The following is a 20,438-nucleotide window of genomic DNA, read 5'->3' as shown; positions in this document are numbered from 1 at the left end:
CATCTGCCATTTTAACCTCTCCATAGTCTCCAAAAGTTCCGACTAATTTATGCGAGGAACCACCATTTGTCCATCAAAAATGGGATTTCTGAAGTTATCTGTGTTGTTATCTGGAATGTAGCTGTAATGGGTGAGCACCATTCTTCCTGTAAAGGAGAAAGTTTGTCGTGTGGATGTTCATGAATCCTCAAGGCACAGTGTCAAGGTATCTTGTGCTGGTGATATTTGAGAACAAATAAAAAGATGACAGCTTCCATCTGTAGTGCAGAGCTGGCATTTCTGGTATACTCTGTGAGAAGTTCAATAAAATCAGGCCAAGCTGACTTAGACTTGGCAAAAGACCATGTGCTTGAGTCTATCCACCAGCAAGACGTGAACGGCAATGTAATGATTGCCCTTTTTTCCGATTTGCTTTTTTCTTGTTCTTATTCTTCTTCTGCTTATTTGCACCTTTACTTTTATCTGACTTCTTTTTCTTTTCGTCCTCCTTAAACCACGGACCCCAGACTCCTCCGTTCAGCTTTGGGTTACTCCGAGGGTCCTTAGGTGGGTATCGAACAGGAACTGCAGTCTTATTGAACTGTGAAAGCCTCCGCAACAACTGCTTCACTACATCTGGATACCGTGCAGAGAGGTCCACCCGTTCATACGGATCAGCGGTTATGTTGAAAAGCCACACGGTTTTGCCAGCTGACCAAGAGACGCGTTCGTTGTGCCAGCGGTTGGGGCCCACGTTACTGAAGGCCTGTGGAGGCACCCAGTCGCTATATCCAGGATTTCCTGTCAGTAGTTTCCAGTGATTCACTCGGATGGCAGACTGAATCGCGGTGTTCCAGATCCCGTAGCCAGCTGCCCAGGACCCATTTTTGGCTTTGGTGTAAATTGGGTCAATGTTGTGCAAGATGTCTACCCGTGGAGAACGTCTGCCTTCGCTAATGGTTTCCCATATATCATAGCCATCCAGCTGGATGTCTTCATCGATCTGTCCTTCTGCCAGTGTGATCAAAGTGGGGAACCAGTCTGTGATGTGCACCAGCTCCTTACACACAGACCCTTTGTTTTTCAGAAGGGGGCTATGGACAAAGCCAACAGCACGGATGCCTCCTTCCCAGTAGGTCCCTTTGCTCCCTCGCAGAGGCCAGTTACTTCCTCCTGCCATTGGCTGCCCACCATTATCTGAGGAATATATGATAATGCTATTGTCATAGTAACCATACTTCTTTAAAGCAAGAGTTACATTGTTTATGGCTTCATCCAAACAAGCTAGCATCGCAGCGTATCTTCTCCTGTTTATGTTATTTATTGATCGATAATGCTCAAAATACTTGCCTGGTGCCTGAAGAGGTGAATGAACGGCTTGGTAAGCAATATATAAGAATATAGGTTTCCTGGGATTATGAGAGGCCAGGATTTGTTGTACTTTTTGTGTGTACATCTGCGTCGAGTAGATGCCATTGTCATGATCCCAAGCTGCATTATCATTCTCGTACAGGTCATAGCCACATATCCCAGGGCTGTCACATTTGAAGTGAGTGTAATAGTCACCACTGCCTAAAAGCGAGCCAAAGAACGTGTCAAATCCTCGCTGTGTGGGCATGCATTCTCTGCGATAAAACCCCAGGTGCCACTTGCCGACCATGTGCGTTGAATAACCAACCTCCTTCAGCTTCTGAGGTAGCGTGACGTTATCCAGAGGCAAGCAGTTGGGCTGCGTTGGCCGGATGATGGAGTGCTGGAGGCCGGTGTGTATCTGGTACCTGCAGGCAGGCAGGAGACAGACAGATGCATCAGGCAGGGGGAAAAAGGAAACTCTCAGGCTCTTACCCAAGGACACCCATGCACGTAACTAACAGAAAAAAAAAAAATCCTGAATATGAAGCAACTTTCATTTGAGATATTTCAAAGTGCATCTATCAAAAACTCACAAGGCTCTACCGTTAAATCTGCTGAAACAGGAGAACAGCATCTGTTTTACTTCACAAAGAGGGGCTCCCCCCTTTTTCTGGCCACTGGGCAACAATACCAAAGGAGTAACATGACACAGCAGCATCACATACTCCCCTCCCTTCTGGCCTCATTTTTAGCACTTTAATTTCCTTCTAGCGTGAGCAATGTCAGGGGACCTCAGATGCTGCCTGCGAGCCATTAGTGAGGCATTACTATTTTAAAGCCAGCAGTCAAACTCACCGGCAGTATTCCTTATGCATAATACAAAACCGAGAAGGCAGAATGATTGCGTGACTTTTTCTGGGCATGAACAAGTAGCACAGCCCTGACTTGGGACCAGCTCTCACAGCATGCGCAGCACTGAGACCCTGATGATCTGATTTCTGATCATCCATCATGCAAAACGCACATGGGCTATGACTTAGCAGAGATGTTACTAATATAACAGTGGAGCCAGCCGTCAGCATGTATGTTATGGGGCCTGGCTCTGCTCCCATGGGGTGTCCAACAGTCCCACGTGTGGGCATTTATCTCCTGAGTGAGAGACCTAAGTACGTGTGTAGGGCAAGCACTCTAGCCAAAACTAAGGGTGCAGGTGTATTGAAAGATGTTCATGAGCACTTGAAAGCATAATTTTGCTCAGAACTCATTTTCTGTCTTTGCCTAACTAACATGTCTTCGCAATGTTCCCCTTCCTGAACTGAATTAGTCAAAATATCTATATAAACAGGATATATTTTGAGGTACCGTTTTTTTTGAGGTACCATTTTTCCCCACAAAAAGCTTTCTCATGTCACCATTTCACAATGATTATAGGAAATTATGTGGATATATACAATTTTTACAATACCTCCTAATTTGCTAGTGGTAAACATATCCGCAGCATGTAAATATATTGGACTTTGAACATGCAACAGCAGCATATTTAAAGGATAGGATAATAAATCCTGCAGTACAGTCTATGTGTGAAGAACACATATGGCATCCATATGATTAGAAAATGAATTCAGCATGGGCAGTAGCAAGTATCAAAAATCAAGCACCAATCAGTTTATACCACTTTGTCACTAAAAATCAAATGTAACAGCACATTGCAAACCAAAGAAGGCTTCTCCCTGAGTGTGGAACAGACTGAATTCTCAGCCCTGAGTTGAACGGCTAGATGCCTCATTACTGGGAATCTTCCTCAAAAATACTTTTTTATTATTTTGTAGTTGGGACTTCCTGACACATCTTGCTTGTATTGCCAATCTGACTGGCCTCCTGAGCTATTTAGAAAATTAAAAACATTAGGCTCTGCCTGTCCATAAATAACTTAAAGTCTGCTTTCCTACGATGTCTTCCTGGACAAAACCTTAGTAGGCAACATAGACGTCTTTAATGCCTGCCAATCTGTAATAATTGTGTAACTTCCATTTTATTCTTGGACTTCATTTTCACAGACCCAGAAGCTCCTGCCTAACTACTTAATCGCAGAAGCTCTGGGTGCTGCACTCCTGCTTTAAGCTAGCCTGTACTCAGCACACTGCAGCACTGCTTCCCTTTGTCTCCCTGGCACTTCTTCAGGGCATTGTTTCTATCCGTGGCCAGCTTGGGGATCTGAAGCCCTACCATCCAATTGTCCCAGAACTCAAGGGCTGGTGCTGACACAGGAGAGTTACAGCATACTCCCAAAATTATGGGTTTCTGAGCTCTACTCTTTGCTTTCATAAAAGAAATGTCACACACACACAAATATCCACATCTTTCCCATGATTCAAGTATAACATTACTCTTCAGAACAGGTAAATTACGTAAGGAAACCGCACTGACTAATGGCAGTGCCCCATACTTCAGTTTACTCCTTTGAGAGTCTTCAGAGGACTGTGCTCAGAAGACATTTAATTTCTTTCCCCTTGTCTTTCCCCCTGCCTTGTCACACTCCTTCAGTAAATTCCTCTGATCTGACCTGACTGAAAAAGTCCTTGCTCGCAGCCTGCTGTTCTCATGCATAGCTCCTGCCTTCCTGAACCTTGACAGCCTCTCCTGTCTTGAGATCAGCACCCAGGCCCTGTAGGGCAGTTTCTATCCAGCTGCGCTGATTTTGCTGGAAGTCGGAATTTTCTCTGCAGTGACGCTGAGGTAATGGAGACCCCTCCATCCTCCTCCTTGACACAGAAGCTGGACTTGGAGGGAACGGACAACAGAACAACACGTTGCAGACTAAGCTGCCTTTTGACAAAGCTTACACAGCAAATTGGGTATTCATACAAAGTTAATTCTCGTAAAGAATTCATAACCCACACGTGGATTCCCCAGCTAAGGCTGGATACAATTGTGTATCCAAGCATGAAATTCCTACACTGGCAATCTGACCAGTACTGAACCAAAAAATACCATGGATTAGCCTCAGTTTATACATATTCTTCTCAGTATAATACCTGAAATACAGCAGTGCATCTTGTTGCAGCAGTCCCTTCAGTAAGTCACTCAATATGCTGGCTAAAACACACAAACACAGCCCTGCTCAAATTCTTTTCTGTCTGATTTCGTGTGCCCTTGGTATGTTTTCCACATGTATGTGGCTGCTATTTATGGCATAGCTCCTGAATATACATACACGCACTCATACATATAGATTGTATATGTATTTCCACACATGTAAAAAGGGGTCTGCAAAATAACCAATTTTAAGCCAAAATATTCCAACTGCAAAAATGCTTCAAAGAAATAGCAACCTGTAAGTATCAAGATATTCTTCCCCATCACAAAAATGGCCAGGATTTGCTTACTTTTCTGTGCCACATGCCTTCGTAATTGATCCATTATGTGCTGATATTACTTTTTTTCAGTGAAAGTATTTTATTTTCAAAGGACTTTCAGATGTTTCGTGGGAAAACAAAGCAATCTGAGCAAAAGACTGTGATTATATGGAAGTAAATGGCATTAATAGCAATAGGAAAAGTCTCTCAACATTACTGCTTTGAAACTGTATTTAGACTATGTAAGAGAAAAAAAATGATCACAGCAAAACATAAAGGAAATAAGAGGCAGATGCTGATTTGGGGGGAGTTCTCTTGGAAGATGAAAGTATGAGCTCACCAACTGCCACCAAATTGCTGTGAAATATGTTTTAGAGATTCCGTGGCTTTCCACCCCTCACCAGCTAACTCTTCAGAACACGGATTTAATCCCAAATGCAGAAAGCAAATTCTGATAATGAATTGTCTGGACCTCATCACTGTAATTACAACATTAGTAAGCAGGTCACTATAAACAAATGCTGACAGACCAAGGAATCCAATTGTTTAGCTTTTCAGACGTTGACCTTCATGGACAGTATTCACTGTCCACAGACCTTTATAGGCAAAAGGATGCGAGTATTCTGTATAAAGCATAGGTGTTCAGGGCTTGTGAATACCTGATGCACATATACTGTTCTTCCTTTCTCCTTACCCCTCCAGGATCTAGATCCTGGCTGTCTCTGTTAGATAGCTCTTCAATGCACATTTTGTCCTCTCGTTTCTATTTTATTAGTGTGGAAGCTGTTTACAGGAAAAACACTGTTTTAACTGTTCCAGCTAAGGCAGCTGCTTTTTGCTAGCTGAATGTTACACCGCTCTGTTTACTTGTTTGTAGTGGAAACTTTAAAGCAACGGATTCCCAGAGAGAGTGTTACGGTGACTTCATGGGTCCTTCTGGCTCTTGGATGCCGAGAGAAATATTTTGGAGGTTTCTTAAAATAAATAAATAAACAAATAAATCCTCCATTCTCAGTTCAGTGCTGTTTTTCAACATGATTTCCCTTCCTGTTTCAGCCTACGAGGACACAAAGCTCGGCCAGAGGCTTTGACATTACTCCTACCCCCAGTCTCAAGATGCACTGTCCATGAAGTTGTTAAAAGTCAACTGGGCATTTGGGTGCCGGAATCTTTGTGGATGCAAATCACCACAGGGACACTAAAGTCAATTTGACCTGAGCTTGAGGAATGTGTTAACGTTTGGAGACCTAATTTCCCACTTCTGATGTCCTTCGTAAAGCTAAATTGCTTTCCCAGTTCTCATCTGAAGAGCAAACCAAAGAAGTGGATCAATGACACTGATCTTTGCACATTTTCACTACTACTCCCCGAAGCAGCAAGCAAGACCTAAAGTCTGTACAGGAAAAAGATTCTCCTGGCATGCCTCATCCCCATGGCGCTTATGCAGTCTTAAACATGCGTAAGCCAAAGCAGTTTTCCTTAAAGACATCTCCCTAAGGAGTCTTCTATTCAATACTTTCCCCTTAACTTCAGGGTGGGTTCTCCTCTGAGAAAGAAGCTCAGATGTTTCTAATTTTGTAATGTGCATGCACAAAACCATTAATCTGAAGCTTTCATAATTTTAAAATACTGGATTAATTGTCTTCAAACCGAGACTCTTTTAAGGCTCACTGAAGATTGACAAACCACAGTGTGAAGTTCCTAATTTCAGGAACTTTTGCTAGCACAATTCTAGTTACAGCATGTGGGAAATTTATTTTTAGTACACTTGCATATCTCAGGAAATGTTGAACAAATTTTCTCAATTTTTAAAATAAGAAATTCTAGGCTAGGATTTAGAAAAAAAATATATATATATATTAAAGGGAGAGGGGTAGTCCTGAGGTATGCATGCTATGTTCATTAATTAATTATTGATCTTTACGCATTTCCTTGCACGGCAGAGATGTGCAAAGTACCTGACCAGACACAAACCAACATGAAAGAACCACACAAAAATATGACTTTGCATCAGAAATATTTGCCATAAAAACAAAATGTTTTATGTTGAATCCGCTCAGGTTTTTGCGAGTTAAAGAGGAGGGCAAAGTTGGAAAAGGGGCAGGTTGATACAGGAGATACTGGGGCAGGGAGAAAGAGCTAAGCTGATTTAAATGAGATGCAAATAGACCTATGACAGCCTGCCACAAATTGCTGCAAAGCCTTCAGACTGACAAAGATGAAAGCCTTCGCCTGTAGCCACAGTGCTTCTTTCTCATTTGGTATTAAGTATAATTAGTTATAAACAAAATGTTTTCTAAATTTTCATGATTTCTATTTCCAGTCTTTTCCTAACCTGGAGATGGGCAACAAGTCTTGCCTTTGCTGATTTCCACTTATCATGCTCTCGTGAGAGAAAAAGCAGGCATCAGGCATCTCAGCATTTTTCATGGTAGCAAGTTTGAATATCTGTGTTAGATGAAACCAGGTTAACTAAAATCTCTCAGTCACATCCTCCCTCTCTTCAGTATTGATGGACCATGTGTTATACCTTTTGTAAATGCTAGCATAAAAGCTTTGGTTTTCATGCAACACGGTCTTCTCAGAAACAATCTTGAGGACCCTTGAGCCTGTACTATAGAAGTTAGTTTGTCTTTCAATAACAGCAGCTACTGCAGCAGTGCAGGAAAAAGTGAGGGTTTTTTCTGCAATAGGTCCTGGATACTTGCTTCCAAAGTAAAGCTACAGCTAAGGCTTCAGTTCAACGTAGAGTTTAAATCTGAATGTGATTTCAGTCAGGTAGTTGGCTGAAACAGGACCAAAGTAAGCAATCAAAATTTGTGGCACTAACATGAGTGATGCTATAGGTATGGAAATAACCCACAAATTAGCCATGCAGCATTTTGTCCTGCTTAAAATGTGAACAACACAACACTAAGGAGTGAAGGAACTGCCTTATATCTGAGAACATGATCTGTCATAAAATGTACCCTTGTGATGAACAATGCAAATTAAGGATAGAAAGGATGTGGTGGCTTATGTTGCCTATTTTTCTATCTGCTTACAAGCATGGCCAAGACATTCTGCATATCTACAGTATCTTCTCAGGAGCTTTAATTTGCTATTAAGTACTTGTATTGATACAGAGAAATGGTAGGATATCTAAAGGGTTACTGCTCTGAGATGGCAGGTGTGTGACTTTATGGCAGAAGAAGGAACAAAGACTTACTTCTAGAGTACGGAGACAGTTCTTCACTAGGACGATGAGTTATGGTTGGAGGATTCAGAGGAGCTCTGTGGCAGCAAGCTACATGCTGAGTACTGTGCCCACAGCCTGCCAGTGCTGTTTAATTTCCTAGAAATTTGAGGGAGGCAAAGACCGTCCATTTTCCAAAGTAAACATCTGCTTAAATGCATCTACCCGCCATTTAATCATTTTTATCTTCTAGCTTATAGCTTCAAGATTTTTAGAATTTCTCTGGGGGTAGAGGGCTATGAATGTAGAGGGATCAGAGACGCAAATGCAAACTCTAGACACCTGCAGACTTCCACTGTATTGGCCCACAGAATACAAACCGAAGTTTTCACACGCAGACATGTGCTCAAGTTCATTTCATATTCAGCTGTATTCCTTGAATTTTTGTGCTTATAAATCATAGCAGAAAAATATCCACTTCTAAACCAAGTGTTTACATAAAGAGTCTAACTGAAATTATTTACTGTTTTATCACTCTGGCAGGGTTACTGCAACTATTTCACTTGAAAGATTCTGAATCTTGCTCTACTTTCAAGCTTTTTTTTAAAAAACAAAACAAAACAAAAAACAGCCAGGGCTTTTCCATCAAATATAGAAAAAAGAAAAATAAAAGTATTGATTTATTCATGGACTAATGATTTTACAGTTTTTGCTCCCTCCAGTTACCTTTCTTCAGGGACCTACAGGTTGTTTAACCAAATGGCATTTGGAACCTGGTGCCTGAACTCCACCTCAGCATCATCTGGAAACTCTGAGCTCATGCAAGCCCTGGCATTTGGTCATCTGAATAATGTCCTTACACAACTATACTGCTTACACTGTGAACATATTTTTATCATCCGGCACCTAGAAATGCCACCCAGAGCTACGTTAACAAAAATAAACATTTATCGAGAGCAAGAATCAGAGGGGCCTGGAGTGAGCTCCTTGTGGCCCCAGGGCAGCAGCTGATCCTGCTGCTTGAAAGCTGGGGAAGCAAGCCCGAAAGTGGTGCTCTTTGTGGCTCTCTGCTCCAACCAATTGTGCACCGGCTCCTTCATCTGCCCCAGATCCTGCTGACGAAACTGTCACCCCAGGAGGGAGGCAGAGCTTGGGAACAGCAGGAAAGAAACTGTTGTCTCCAGGGATGCTAGGGGAAAAACAGCTGACTACAGAACTAAGCCGGGAGAGAAAAGGAACAGAGACCTTTCTGCATTTCCTTGGGGTTACTCTCCCTGGTTGGAAGGGACATTTTGTGCAGGGAAAAAATAAAAAGGGTGTAATGAAACTAAAGCAGAAGCTTCAACTTGAAATCACCCTGTGTAATTAGTATTTTCATATACTAATTCCTATTTTTTACAAAACATTATTAAACTCGCAGCACATCCGCTACTAACCTTTCCTGTCATTGAGACAATTTATCTGTGCGAATGGGAGGACAAAAAGGATAAAGGAGAATGTGGGAGTAAGAAGCAGCTGGAATGCATATGTGTGTGTGCAGCTATTGTTTTCTTTGCTCGGCGTCTGCTGCAGCTGTGGAAACAGAGCACAACGTTTCCAACTTTATCACTGAACATTATTCATTTAGAGAAAAGGAAAAAATGTGTGATCGCATACTCAACGCTCTTGGTTTCATGTCTACATGTAAGTGACATGAAAAGAAAACAATCTGACTAAATGCTTCGCATGCCAGCCACAAATCCAGACATTTCCACCAAATTCCGGGCTCCTAGCAAAAATAGACGCTTTTGGATTTTACAGCTAATCAGCACGTTATATGGGAAAGAAACACAATGCTTTGAGTCCTGGAGCATGCTGGACCTGCTCGAACGAGAACAGAAATTCACACAAACAGGTTGTCACCACGTATTTCTCTGAAGTTAAGGCAAGCAAGTATGAAGGGAAAACCAATTCAATAGTCTAAGACAAAATCCTCAGACTTGCTCCAGTCATTTTTCCAGGAGGGAAAGCAGAAGAATATGACATAAATGGAGTCTAAAAGCCATGAACTGGAGGGCAGAAGAATCCCCTCCTCAGGTACTTAAATAAAATGGTCTCCAGAGCCTGTTGCAAGCACTGCACAAGGCTGGAGCAAGACCAGCATGTCAGGACAGGGACATGGCACACAGCAGCTGGAAAAAGCTGGTCTGGGCTACAGCCCCCATCTCCTGAACATGTGAAGTGTCCTTCATTTTAACCTGCATGTGCTTCTGAGACAATGCCATCGTGGATACTATTGATATCCCGTGCTAGTCATTCCTGCAGGTAGGGTAATTTTCAGCATTTCAGTGTCTCCTTGGAGCATTCTGCCTAAAAGAATACATTAATTGATAATATCATAGGCCTCTTTCCACAACTAGAACAAAAATAATTGCCACGTACCCGTGTGAAATATTTTTAAGCTAAAAATGTCAAGATTGGAACTTACAATTCTGTGACAGTTCAGGAAAATTAGTTCATCTTTTTATAAGAAGAATTTATTCGGTGAATGCACCTAAGGAACATGAAAGGTATCCATTATAAACTCGCCTTTCATAAGAACTACTGTTTGATAAAAATGGCATGTTGATAACATTCCTTAAGGTAGCAGCCAGTTATTTTCTTAAACATAATTAAAGTACACATTTAGACCATTTATTACTATTTCTGAACTAATATTGTCCTTATGTATTATTCATATATCCCTTAGAGTCTATATCAATCTAAGTGCTTTAAAATGACCTTGAATTGATAGAAAGGATGACTGAGAACAAAATGACAAGATATAAAATGGAGGTTAATAGTGACCATATCATTTTTATATGATAGCATTTGAGAGAAATAATTGCTCTATAATTAAAGGACATTATGACACTGCAAAAATCAGGATTATTTTCGAAGATTCAGAGACATCTCAAGTACTTTACATACCTTCAAACTATATCCAATCTGCGTGGAAATATCGCTTCCATTAACCATTGAATAACTACATAAACTTGCCATTTCTGAGCGTGACATTGGAGAATGTCACAGTTTCATTGCTTTATGGAGCTTAAGGACAACACAGGCCATTAAGTTTCTTTCAAAACCTTAGATTAGTCTTTAAGACTTTAAATTAGAGATGAATGATTATTGAGAGTATGCTAATCAAGCCATAATGCCATAATCTCTTTTTAGTATTTAGAATATTCCTATCCTGCTCTGTGAAATGTCTCAAGGCACCTATTATGGGAAATAAAGATCAGATTCTAGCCCCCTGTATCAATATGTAGCTACTTAAACAGAAAGATCAGTTTCATTAATTTCAATTGATTTTTTTTTTTTGCTCAGTGTCATCAAGATATCAAAATGAGTCCCTGAATTAATGAATGAAACCCCTTTTCTATTGCAGATTCATTGTGAATGCTGATTAAGAAATACTCTTAGATGATTGCTTGTGTCATCTCAACTTTACTATCTTGTGTTCCACCTAATGTAGCCTATCATATAACGTTATCACAAAACATGTATGTTTGCATCAAAAGAAAACAGTAATCTTTTCCTTCACCTCTCACGTATCACAGCATTCAACATAGCAGGATATCCACCTGGAGCAACGTGATAGAGCTGAGCATGTATATCTAAGGCTTAACTACACATTTCTAAACACTTGCAATTAATACTGCTGAATACATCAGGAAATGATAAACAGTTATCCAAAACTGGACATTAAAAATTAAACAAAAAGGGAGCGTGCAATCCACTTATTCCACTTAAGCAACATTAAGCTTTACACAGCCTGCAATGCCCACCCAGACACCTCCCATTCAAGATCTTTAACACCAGCCACATTCCTGTCAGCAAGATAGAGATGCCATCTGATGTTGTCTCTGCAGGTATCCTGGGACAGATGCTTGCCAGCAATCATTTCATGCCATGCCAGAACTTCTGCTAGAACTGAACTCATTTCCCAAGAAAAACTACAGCCCTGACTGCATGAAGTACAGTTTTATCTATACTGAACAAAAATGCATTTTGACTTTTCAACAACATAGATAGTTTGCTGTGGTGACATTCACTGGCAACAGCAGGGGCACCGAATCATTAGCAAAAGGAATAACCTTGACTTGCAAGAGAGGGCCGGGAGCCAAGAGACACATGCCTTCTTCTGGGTTCTGCCTGGTTTTTAGCCTGAGCATTGCAAATGAATTCTAATTCTTCTGTCCTCCTGACACTCTCAGGCTAGTTTCTTAGTCTTTTGTGTTTCCCATCTCTTTAAGCATGGATGGTACCCTGCACCTTGCACAATGCAGCAGCAGGGCAATCACTGGCATTCAACATGGGCTTCTTAGTCTTCAGTGGAAAGTGTGCCTATGGCAGTGGGACTGGAACTAGATGATCCTTTAGGTCACTTCCAACTCAAGCCACTCTGAGATTCGATGGAAGGATGCAAAGGAGCATCACCCTGATGCTAAAATTAACGGGATTTGTTAAAACACAGCACTTACAAGCATCTATTTATTTAAAATGATTACTGGTAGTTACCTGCACACACTGCCATGTATCACTGGCTACCGAACCAGATCCTACCTCCTCATGCAATTCAGACTCTTGTCACTGCTACTGGATTTTCTTTCCTACTTTCTGATTCACTTGAGAAATATTGCATTAAAATCCATTTTTTAGAGCTGACCACAACATGCAAGTCCATTTTTGCTTAAGACAATGGCTGGTATTGAAGGAAGCATGTGCAGTTCCCTAAGAAATAATGTGTTAAGATAATGAAGTATTTTATCAACCTGGGTCCCAGATGAAAAGCTCCTGATTGACAACACTGGGAAATGAAACATCTTTGTTTATTCACAGGGGAGACAGAACATGGAAATCAAATGCTTCTGCTGCCATTATCTGAACGAATGGATGTAGATGTAGGTGTGCTTCTGTAACAAGAAGGAAGGAGTGGGGAGCAGTGTTACAGCGCTGTCAGTCATTTACATGACAATTTTTAACTAACAGTTATTTCATACTGTATAACATGGCATATAAAGCAAAGTCAAATGTCTGTATTCAAAACACAGTGTCTTACTTAAGGGATTTTCAGATTTCTGGGAAGCAATGGAAGCGTGAAGGCAGACTGAACTCTTCCTCCACATATTCTTAAATATGGTCACCAGTTTCTTTTTCTCTTTAGAGCTCCAAAACAGAGCTCTGAACAGCTCTGTTGGGACTGAAGGAGCAGCACAACTTCAGCAGGTACCATCCAGCTCACAGCAACACAACCCTTACAACAGAAGGAAATATAAGAACATCCCCAAGAGTCAGCTCGCACAGCTGCCTCAGATCATGACAAGACAGTGTAAAGCCTGGAGCTTGGCACTTCATCGGGCTGCTTTCTGCTTCTGTACCCAGCAGATTCCAGTTTCTATCTTTGCACTTCTGCCCAGCTTTGTCAAAGGCTAGGAAAATGTAAGGCAGAGCAGGAGCTGCAGTGAAACCAGGGACTGCTGGCAGCCTACACACGTGCCGGCTGCAAGGTGCCAGGGCATGGGGTGCCATGAAATTCTCTCCCATCATCCTGCTACACCACGGGACAGAACAAGCTGCAGTTAACAGGGGGCTGAGGTTAACAGCACAGCTGTGGGGTAAGCCTCCCTGCCACTGCTTAATGAAGTGCTGTGGACAAATGCCTCTTTCTTTCCCTCCTGTACTCGCTGAGTGAAGCAAGTAGCGCTGTCTTGAATGTCACTGCTGCACTCTCTCGTCTTTCCTAACAGTCAGCAACTTCTCACTTAGGTGCCTCCTCCGTAACATCCTGCTTTTCTTTTTGTGCTGTGCAAGTGTCCAACAGCCTAACAGAAACCGAGGCTGCATCTGCTAGGCCAGGAAATAAGTGGAGCATTGGACTGGGCGGGAGTGGAAGCCGGCACCCACGCCGTGCTAGCCCAACAGCGATGAGAAACCACATCTCTACACCAAGAGCAACTGTGCCTAAAAACAGGCAAAGCAGGCATAAAATATTTGCTATGCAACATTAATATTTTTATGAAACCATGCCTTATTTAAGATGTTAGTAGGTGATTTTGATCCCAGACAAAATTACTTCAAGAATGACTCGTGTAATGGAGTGACAGGAGTACAGACGAGGTGGAAATGGGACGTGTACAAAGTTTTGGCAGTATGCTTTCAATACATTAAACAATCAAATCCTAGTACGCTCATGGAAGCCAGGTATTGATGCTGTTCGTGTTGTATGCCTGCCTTCCAAGGAGCTTTCTTCCCCCCACATGAAAACACTCTTTCCATGGTGATACTAGCACCTGTTTCATTAGCAATATTAGTGGAACGTTATGCAGCCAGTGGCAATAACTTGTCACTGACATCCTGTCAAACTTGGGAAGCCATGGGTTCCTCTGGCTAACAGTCATGACAATAACGTCAAAATTAACAAAATACTGCAATGCCAAACATGAAGCATCATCACTTAGAGTCTTAACATTCACCTCCCTGTAGGGAAAGGAGTATGGGAATTGGAAAGGGAAGAGAAGAAAGAGAAACAAGCTCTCCTTCGTATCTGCCATGCAAAAGAAGACAAAACATTTATTTTTTCTTTTGAAGCCAAGGATGTTAAAGGAGGAGAAAGTGAGCACAGTGACTTGCTGTCAGTGTATAGCATTGTCTGCATTACTAGTGTGTAATACCACACAGAGTTGTGGCAATGTTGCAGAGCTATCTTTGCTTTACAAGAGCGTGAAGATATTGGTAAAGCAGCGTAATAAGAGAAGAGCACATCTGTTCAGTTCTGTTTGTGTACATCAATATATCATTGCCAGCTTTGCAAATAGTAAAGATTACTGACGAGCACTGAGCTAGGTTTCTCATAGGAGTGGGTGCTTACTATTAAACACATTTTCAATTTGTTCTGTGAATCTGCCCCTGCCACTTAACCATGCTGCCTAAAAGCACCAGCTCTTCATTAGCTGTCCCAGTTGACTTGTTCAATATTCAGCACATAATATATTTCAAATGCTGGCAATCTGATGTAAAATTCCTGAACAGTTCATTTTATGCCTGGCTTTTCTTGAGCAGTGCTCTATAAATTGCAGGACCAACTTCTTAGCTAGTATTGGTGTTAAAACCAAAAAACTGCTTTTCAAAACCACATTCATTTATGCAAGCTTGAAATCAAAATGCAAGAGATGTGGCTAAAGAGTCAGAAGCAACAAAAAGGGATACCAACAAACGGTCTGGAAAGCTTTAGCTCACTCCTAACTTACTGAAGTGTGTGGGCTAAACACATATTTTGACAGTAACTCTGGGAAAACAAAGTTTCTCCAATCTTTCTGATGCAACACAGAGCAGCAACACTGATGCTCATCTGAGGGCTCCACATGGTACCACCGTTGGTTGTAAGAACAACAACTGCTGCACCACAAGGGGAGGAAAGGAGTTGACGGAAAAAATGTAGAGATGAGAAATCCATGGAAACTACATTAGAATCAGAGTGGACCTGGGATGGTTGCAGAATAGCCACTTTCACTTGAACTATTTAAGTTAGGTTTGGTTATGTACTGTCAAAGAAAGTTTTATGCTGGCTCTTCAGTTCTTTGGTATGTATTTGGCTCCCTTTCCCCCTTTATTTTCATAGCAGTATCTAAATATTTTATGCACTAATGGTCTTTGAACTGTGTTTCCCTGACCCACTGACTGATTCTCATTTGTCTCTTTGAAATTGTATCACAAGTGCTATGAGAAATTCATTATCCTTGTTTATCAAACAAACAAAAAACAACTCATTCTCTTTGCTGCCAATGCTACAGGTTAACTGGAAGGACAATACATTTTCACTTAATAAAAAGAAGTTGCATAAATTGAACTCATTCTTTGTATACCTTAAGTTAGCCACTCCCAAAGATACAAATAATAAAGGAGTAAGGGAAGGATATCTTCTCTTCCAGTGTGGATTAACATAAATCCTGATTTCCACCGTACAAATAAGAACATGGCTGTATATGTCCACGCATCTTATTGCACACCTGGAATTATTGGTGCCAGTGATACACAGGCTGCTCTGAGGCTATTCCAGGCTAAAATCCAGTGCTTCACAAAGTGCAAAAGGTTTTGTAGCATGATGAGAAATAAAAATCTAATGCAGGGCATTTTATACAGTCTATCAAAGTACCTCAGTTCAACTTAGTTAGGTAAGTCTGCATTAACTACACTTTCTAGAATAACTCAAACTTTTCAGATTCAGAAAAAATAGGTATTTTTCCTCTGCTTTTTCACATCTGTCTCCATTCTTATTCCCATTAGATGAACAAAAATGCCTATGCTTGAAATTACAGTCAATTGCAATTCTAGAATCTAAGCTACTGTGATTGGTTTGACAAGGAAATATCTACTTTTCTTTTGAGATTACCTGCATTCCTTGTATGAGATCTTAAATTGTACAGTTCAAACTGTTTTGCAGTTGGACTCAAAATTAAGACTGTAGCTTCACTGCAATTTAAAGCACTTTGTTATGATGAAATCTACTTTTTATTTCATTTGCTCCAGAAAGTCTCTCATCAGTATTCCTGCTGAGCATATACATATCCTTTGCATCAGCTACATTTAGAAATATTGGAATCAAAGCTTTGCTGGCTCCCTGGGCCCCAAATAATACAGGCTTCAGAGATTCACCTACAAGAAGTTTTGCTAATTGCCTTCAGCTCTGGCTTATGCTTTTTTTTTTTTTTTTTTTTTTTTTTTTCCCGCATAGATGTCACTGCTTTGCCTGAGTTCACCTATTTAGCTCTCTTGCCAGGTTTCAGGAATTCAGTGCATCCTTCACAGGTGTCATTATTCCGACAGCTGCAGGACTTACAAGGGACATCAGACAGACACAGTGATGTTCCTGCATTCAAGCTCCTGATTCTGAGCACGGTCTCAAAACTAGGTCCTTTATCATTGGAAGTTAAGGGTTTGTTATGCCTTTTGCCTTAAGGAAAAAAGAAAAGAAAAAAAAAAAGGGGGGGGGAGGAAGAAAAAAAGGAGAAAACACCATCACCTGAAACTTGTTTTTCTCTTGGTTTCATGCATCAGTGTGAGATGGGACACTTTTGAAATCTCAGAGAAAAAAGATGAGAAAAATACCTTCAGCTAAACTACAACAGAAGGACATAAACAGAAATGGCAAAATAGGAGTTTGACTAACTAAGGCACAGTTGAGACACTCATGCAATCTCTAATATAGATGCAGATATTCTAGTAGTCAGAATCCTGAAAATAACAAAGCAAAAAATACTGCATTTTGCTACTCGTTTTTCTTTTGCTTTTCTTGTTGACTTTTTTTTTTTTTTTTTCTGTATCCCCTTGGGATGAAAAAATAAATGAAAATTCTAATTCTCCCTTGAATCTGTAATTTCCAAGGTGTGTTACTGAGGCAGGAAAAATAAAACAACAATTTAGCAACATTAAAAATTCCATGTGCATGACTATTAAGGAGCTCTTGGTTATCTTAGGAATGGAAAAGTAAGATTTAAATGAGCTTGCTGAACAAGTGGAAACATGCGAAGCATACTGTACCTTTTAATAAAACCCCAAAATGCATATACGGTCTTTCACCCTCTCACCAGAAAAAATGATTTCTCCCACTCACTCCCTCAGGAATGTGCTTACAGAATTCCACTTCCCCTGACTCAATAACTCCTACTTCAAAATTCTTCCCAATTATGGCCATGTTTTCAGCTGCTTGTTTAAATTGCATTTGATGGCCTTTTATTACCTGCAGATAGTTTATTTTCTAGAGAAGAAACATAAAAATGTAGCACTATGTCTGCACATGGCACTTTTCCATCATCAAGCAAACCGGCAGCTAAAGAAGCAAAATATGGATTTGGGGAAAATGGAGTCTACTGATCCGTCTCAAACTTCCTACGAAGTTCATGTTGGCACTCTGTAGGACTTTGTACACAGGACTCCGACCGTTTAACAAACAGCGGTGTCCTCTTGAGATGTTACTCCGAGAGGCTGCCCTCTCAGAGATTGCCACCTCAGAGAAAATTTGCCTTGGTCCTAGCAGAAACCTCTTTCGACGACAGCTTAAGCGAAAAGCCCAGGCCGCGGTCTTATCTTGCAAAGACAAAAATTAGGCTCCCTTTTGCTCCCTCTAGCACTGGTGCAGTGACCTCTGACTTCAGAGAAGGGACAAAAACTTCAGCAAGACCAAAGTGTCTTATCCAGGTGTCCCACTGGCCATCCTGCCGGTGGCCCCAGTGCCTTTGGCCTGCGCAGGCCGCAGGCAGCATCATGCTGCCCACCGGGTGCCCAGCTGTCAGAGGTGCTTTGCTCTGGCTTTGCTGGCTCCTACATCGTCATCCACCAACGTGTATTAGGACGTGGTTTCTTTCCTCCCTCACTTCCCTCAATAATGCCTTGATGAGGTGCAAACTCTGAAGCAAGTGGTATCAGCGGACACACACAGCCTGTGAGCGTTTCTTTCTCAAGCCGTAATGGAGCATGTCATACATAGCAAATAGGTTAAATCATCTGTTTCGGTGAAGGAAAGCAATCTGTTCTCTCTCTGTCATGTTTTCTGGCACACCAACTACATGAACCCATAACACTCTGCTTTTTCAGCAGGTCCTTCAGTCCCAACAAGGGACACAAGTCGGGCAGGCACACACAGCGAAGCCACATTCACCTTCCACAACTGCGCCCCTTTCTCTGGTTTTTGCCTATTCCCTGCCTTCAAGCGCCTACCACTCACTTCAGTGGGCTGTCTGGGTTTATTTAGATTCCCGTACCTAAACAGCTAATTTAAGGAAATCCACACTGTTTTTGCCAAATGGTGTATCAAATTATGGCTTTCATAGAGTGACATTTTGAATGAAGTATTTCCATTTTACCAAGTCACACCTTCTTAATTAACCACAGCAAAATCACATGTCTGTATTAAACTTTTGATTTAGGTTCATCTATCTAACAAAACAGAGCCAAATTAATTAACAATACACTAACTGGTAGATGACATTTCCGAATTGCACCCTGATTAGTAAGAAGAGCACAGCTACCAACCATTCAGAAAATTAGCAGATCAGAGCATCAGGATTTCACCTCTGGAGACGGATGAAGTTTTACCTCTGGCTAAGGTCATTTGCATTCTTTGTTTCCTGCGTGTGCCATGCAAGAGATGGACCCACACTTGACATTATCAACATATTGCACTGTATCACTGGCTCTTTACCAGCTTTTTAAGTCTGTCGTGAGCATCTGAGGAATTATGATGAGTGTGGAAAATGTAATTGCCTCCTAAATGTCTTTAATTGCCTTTTTATCCTTCTACTTGCATGGATAGGACGTTGCCATGAGAGGAGGCAGCACAGGCTGAGCATGTTGCATTCCTAGTCCCTGACACTGGCTAAGCATCACCTCCGCAGAACGAGAACATAGAGGAAAACACGAAGCTCATGTTCCTATTTGATGGACAAGCATCAACACAGTGTGACCCATACACCCAACACAGGCTGGGGGGATGAACTACAGTCATTGGTTGTTTTTGGCTGAGAATCAGATACATATTTATTTTTTTTTTTTTAATATTACATTTAAGAATTGCAAGAACCACTAAAATAAGTCCTTGTTTACACTGACTTATATTTATGGTAAACTTCTCTGGAGTTCATTTGCATGTGATCTCTTTCCTTTGGTAATGGTTCCTAAAATAACTGAAAATTATGATCTTACGAAAATTATGATCATTCAGTTATCTTATGATAACTGAAAATTATAAGTCTGCAGTGTTTGGGCCACTTGCATAAAATATTTTAGCATGTTTTTAACGGATGTCTAGTTCATTTAGACTCAAAGTCTGAATACTTCCCAATATGAAGTCACCAGCTACTCTATACACTGGGCTGTTGTAAACCCAGAGTATTTCCATTCCTGTCAAGGCAACTGATGCTAAATTACTAATTTCAAAGGGCAGGAGATTTGGATGCATTGGAATTTTTGGGGTGAGACATGTTGACCACAATTCAAACTGGTAAAAGGTTTCTTTGAGAAGAAAACTGTTTATACAGGAATATATTTTTAGTTTGGATCAGCACACTATAGGCAGACCCAGTTTTCTGTATGACACCAGCAGCTGATAAGCCTAGAGCAGACGGCTGAGGGGAAATATTTTAATTCCATGCCTGCCTGGCCAGAGTTGTATCAGCACCAACTGTTTCAGATGCTGTTGTGGCATGGTAATATTTGCAAGTGTTTCCTTCAGAAACATGCTGAATTTAATTCCAAGTATGCAGGACTGTTTTGACACCAGTTATCAACTGCTACCAAACAGAGCAGATTCAGGACACACTTGTTCCATTTGCTAAATTCAAAATTTCCCACGTGAAAGCCAAGGGAATTAGGCTAGACAAGGGTGCGTTTTTTTGGTACTTTTTTTTTAAATTTTTTTACTGTGGCCATTTACCTTTGATGCCAGCAGATTGAAAGGTCAAGTGAGACAGCAAATTTATTTTCCATGTAAGAATGGTGGCAGAGAAAAGTGCAAACTTCTATGTCTCCCTTGCTAATCTTTTTCTAGATACCAAAAC

General features: G+C 41.1%; 1 protein-coding gene across 1 annotated transcript in view; it reads right to left on the bottom strand.

Annotated features, from left to right (window-relative positions):
• Positions 1–285: 285 nt before the first annotated feature.
• ARSJ (arylsulfatase family member J) overlaps positions 286–20,438 on the bottom strand; it is a 38,209-nt gene continuing 18,056 nt past the window's right edge. The window contains exon 2 of the mRNA XM_084285892.1: positions 286–1,757. Coding sequence (XP_084142018.1) covers positions 356–1,757 — 1,402 coding nt within the window. The 3' untranslated portion in view covers positions 286–355. The remainder of the gene's footprint in view (positions 1,758–20,438) is intronic.

This window comes from Netta rufina (genome assembly GCF_964035555.1).
Source record: "Netta rufina genome assembly, chromosome: 4".
Taxonomy (NCBI): Eukaryota; Metazoa; Chordata; class Aves; order Anseriformes; family Anatidae; genus Netta; species Netta rufina.
The sequence above is the reverse complement of the archived record's forward strand: the minus strand, read 5'-3'. Positions and strand labels throughout refer to the sequence as shown.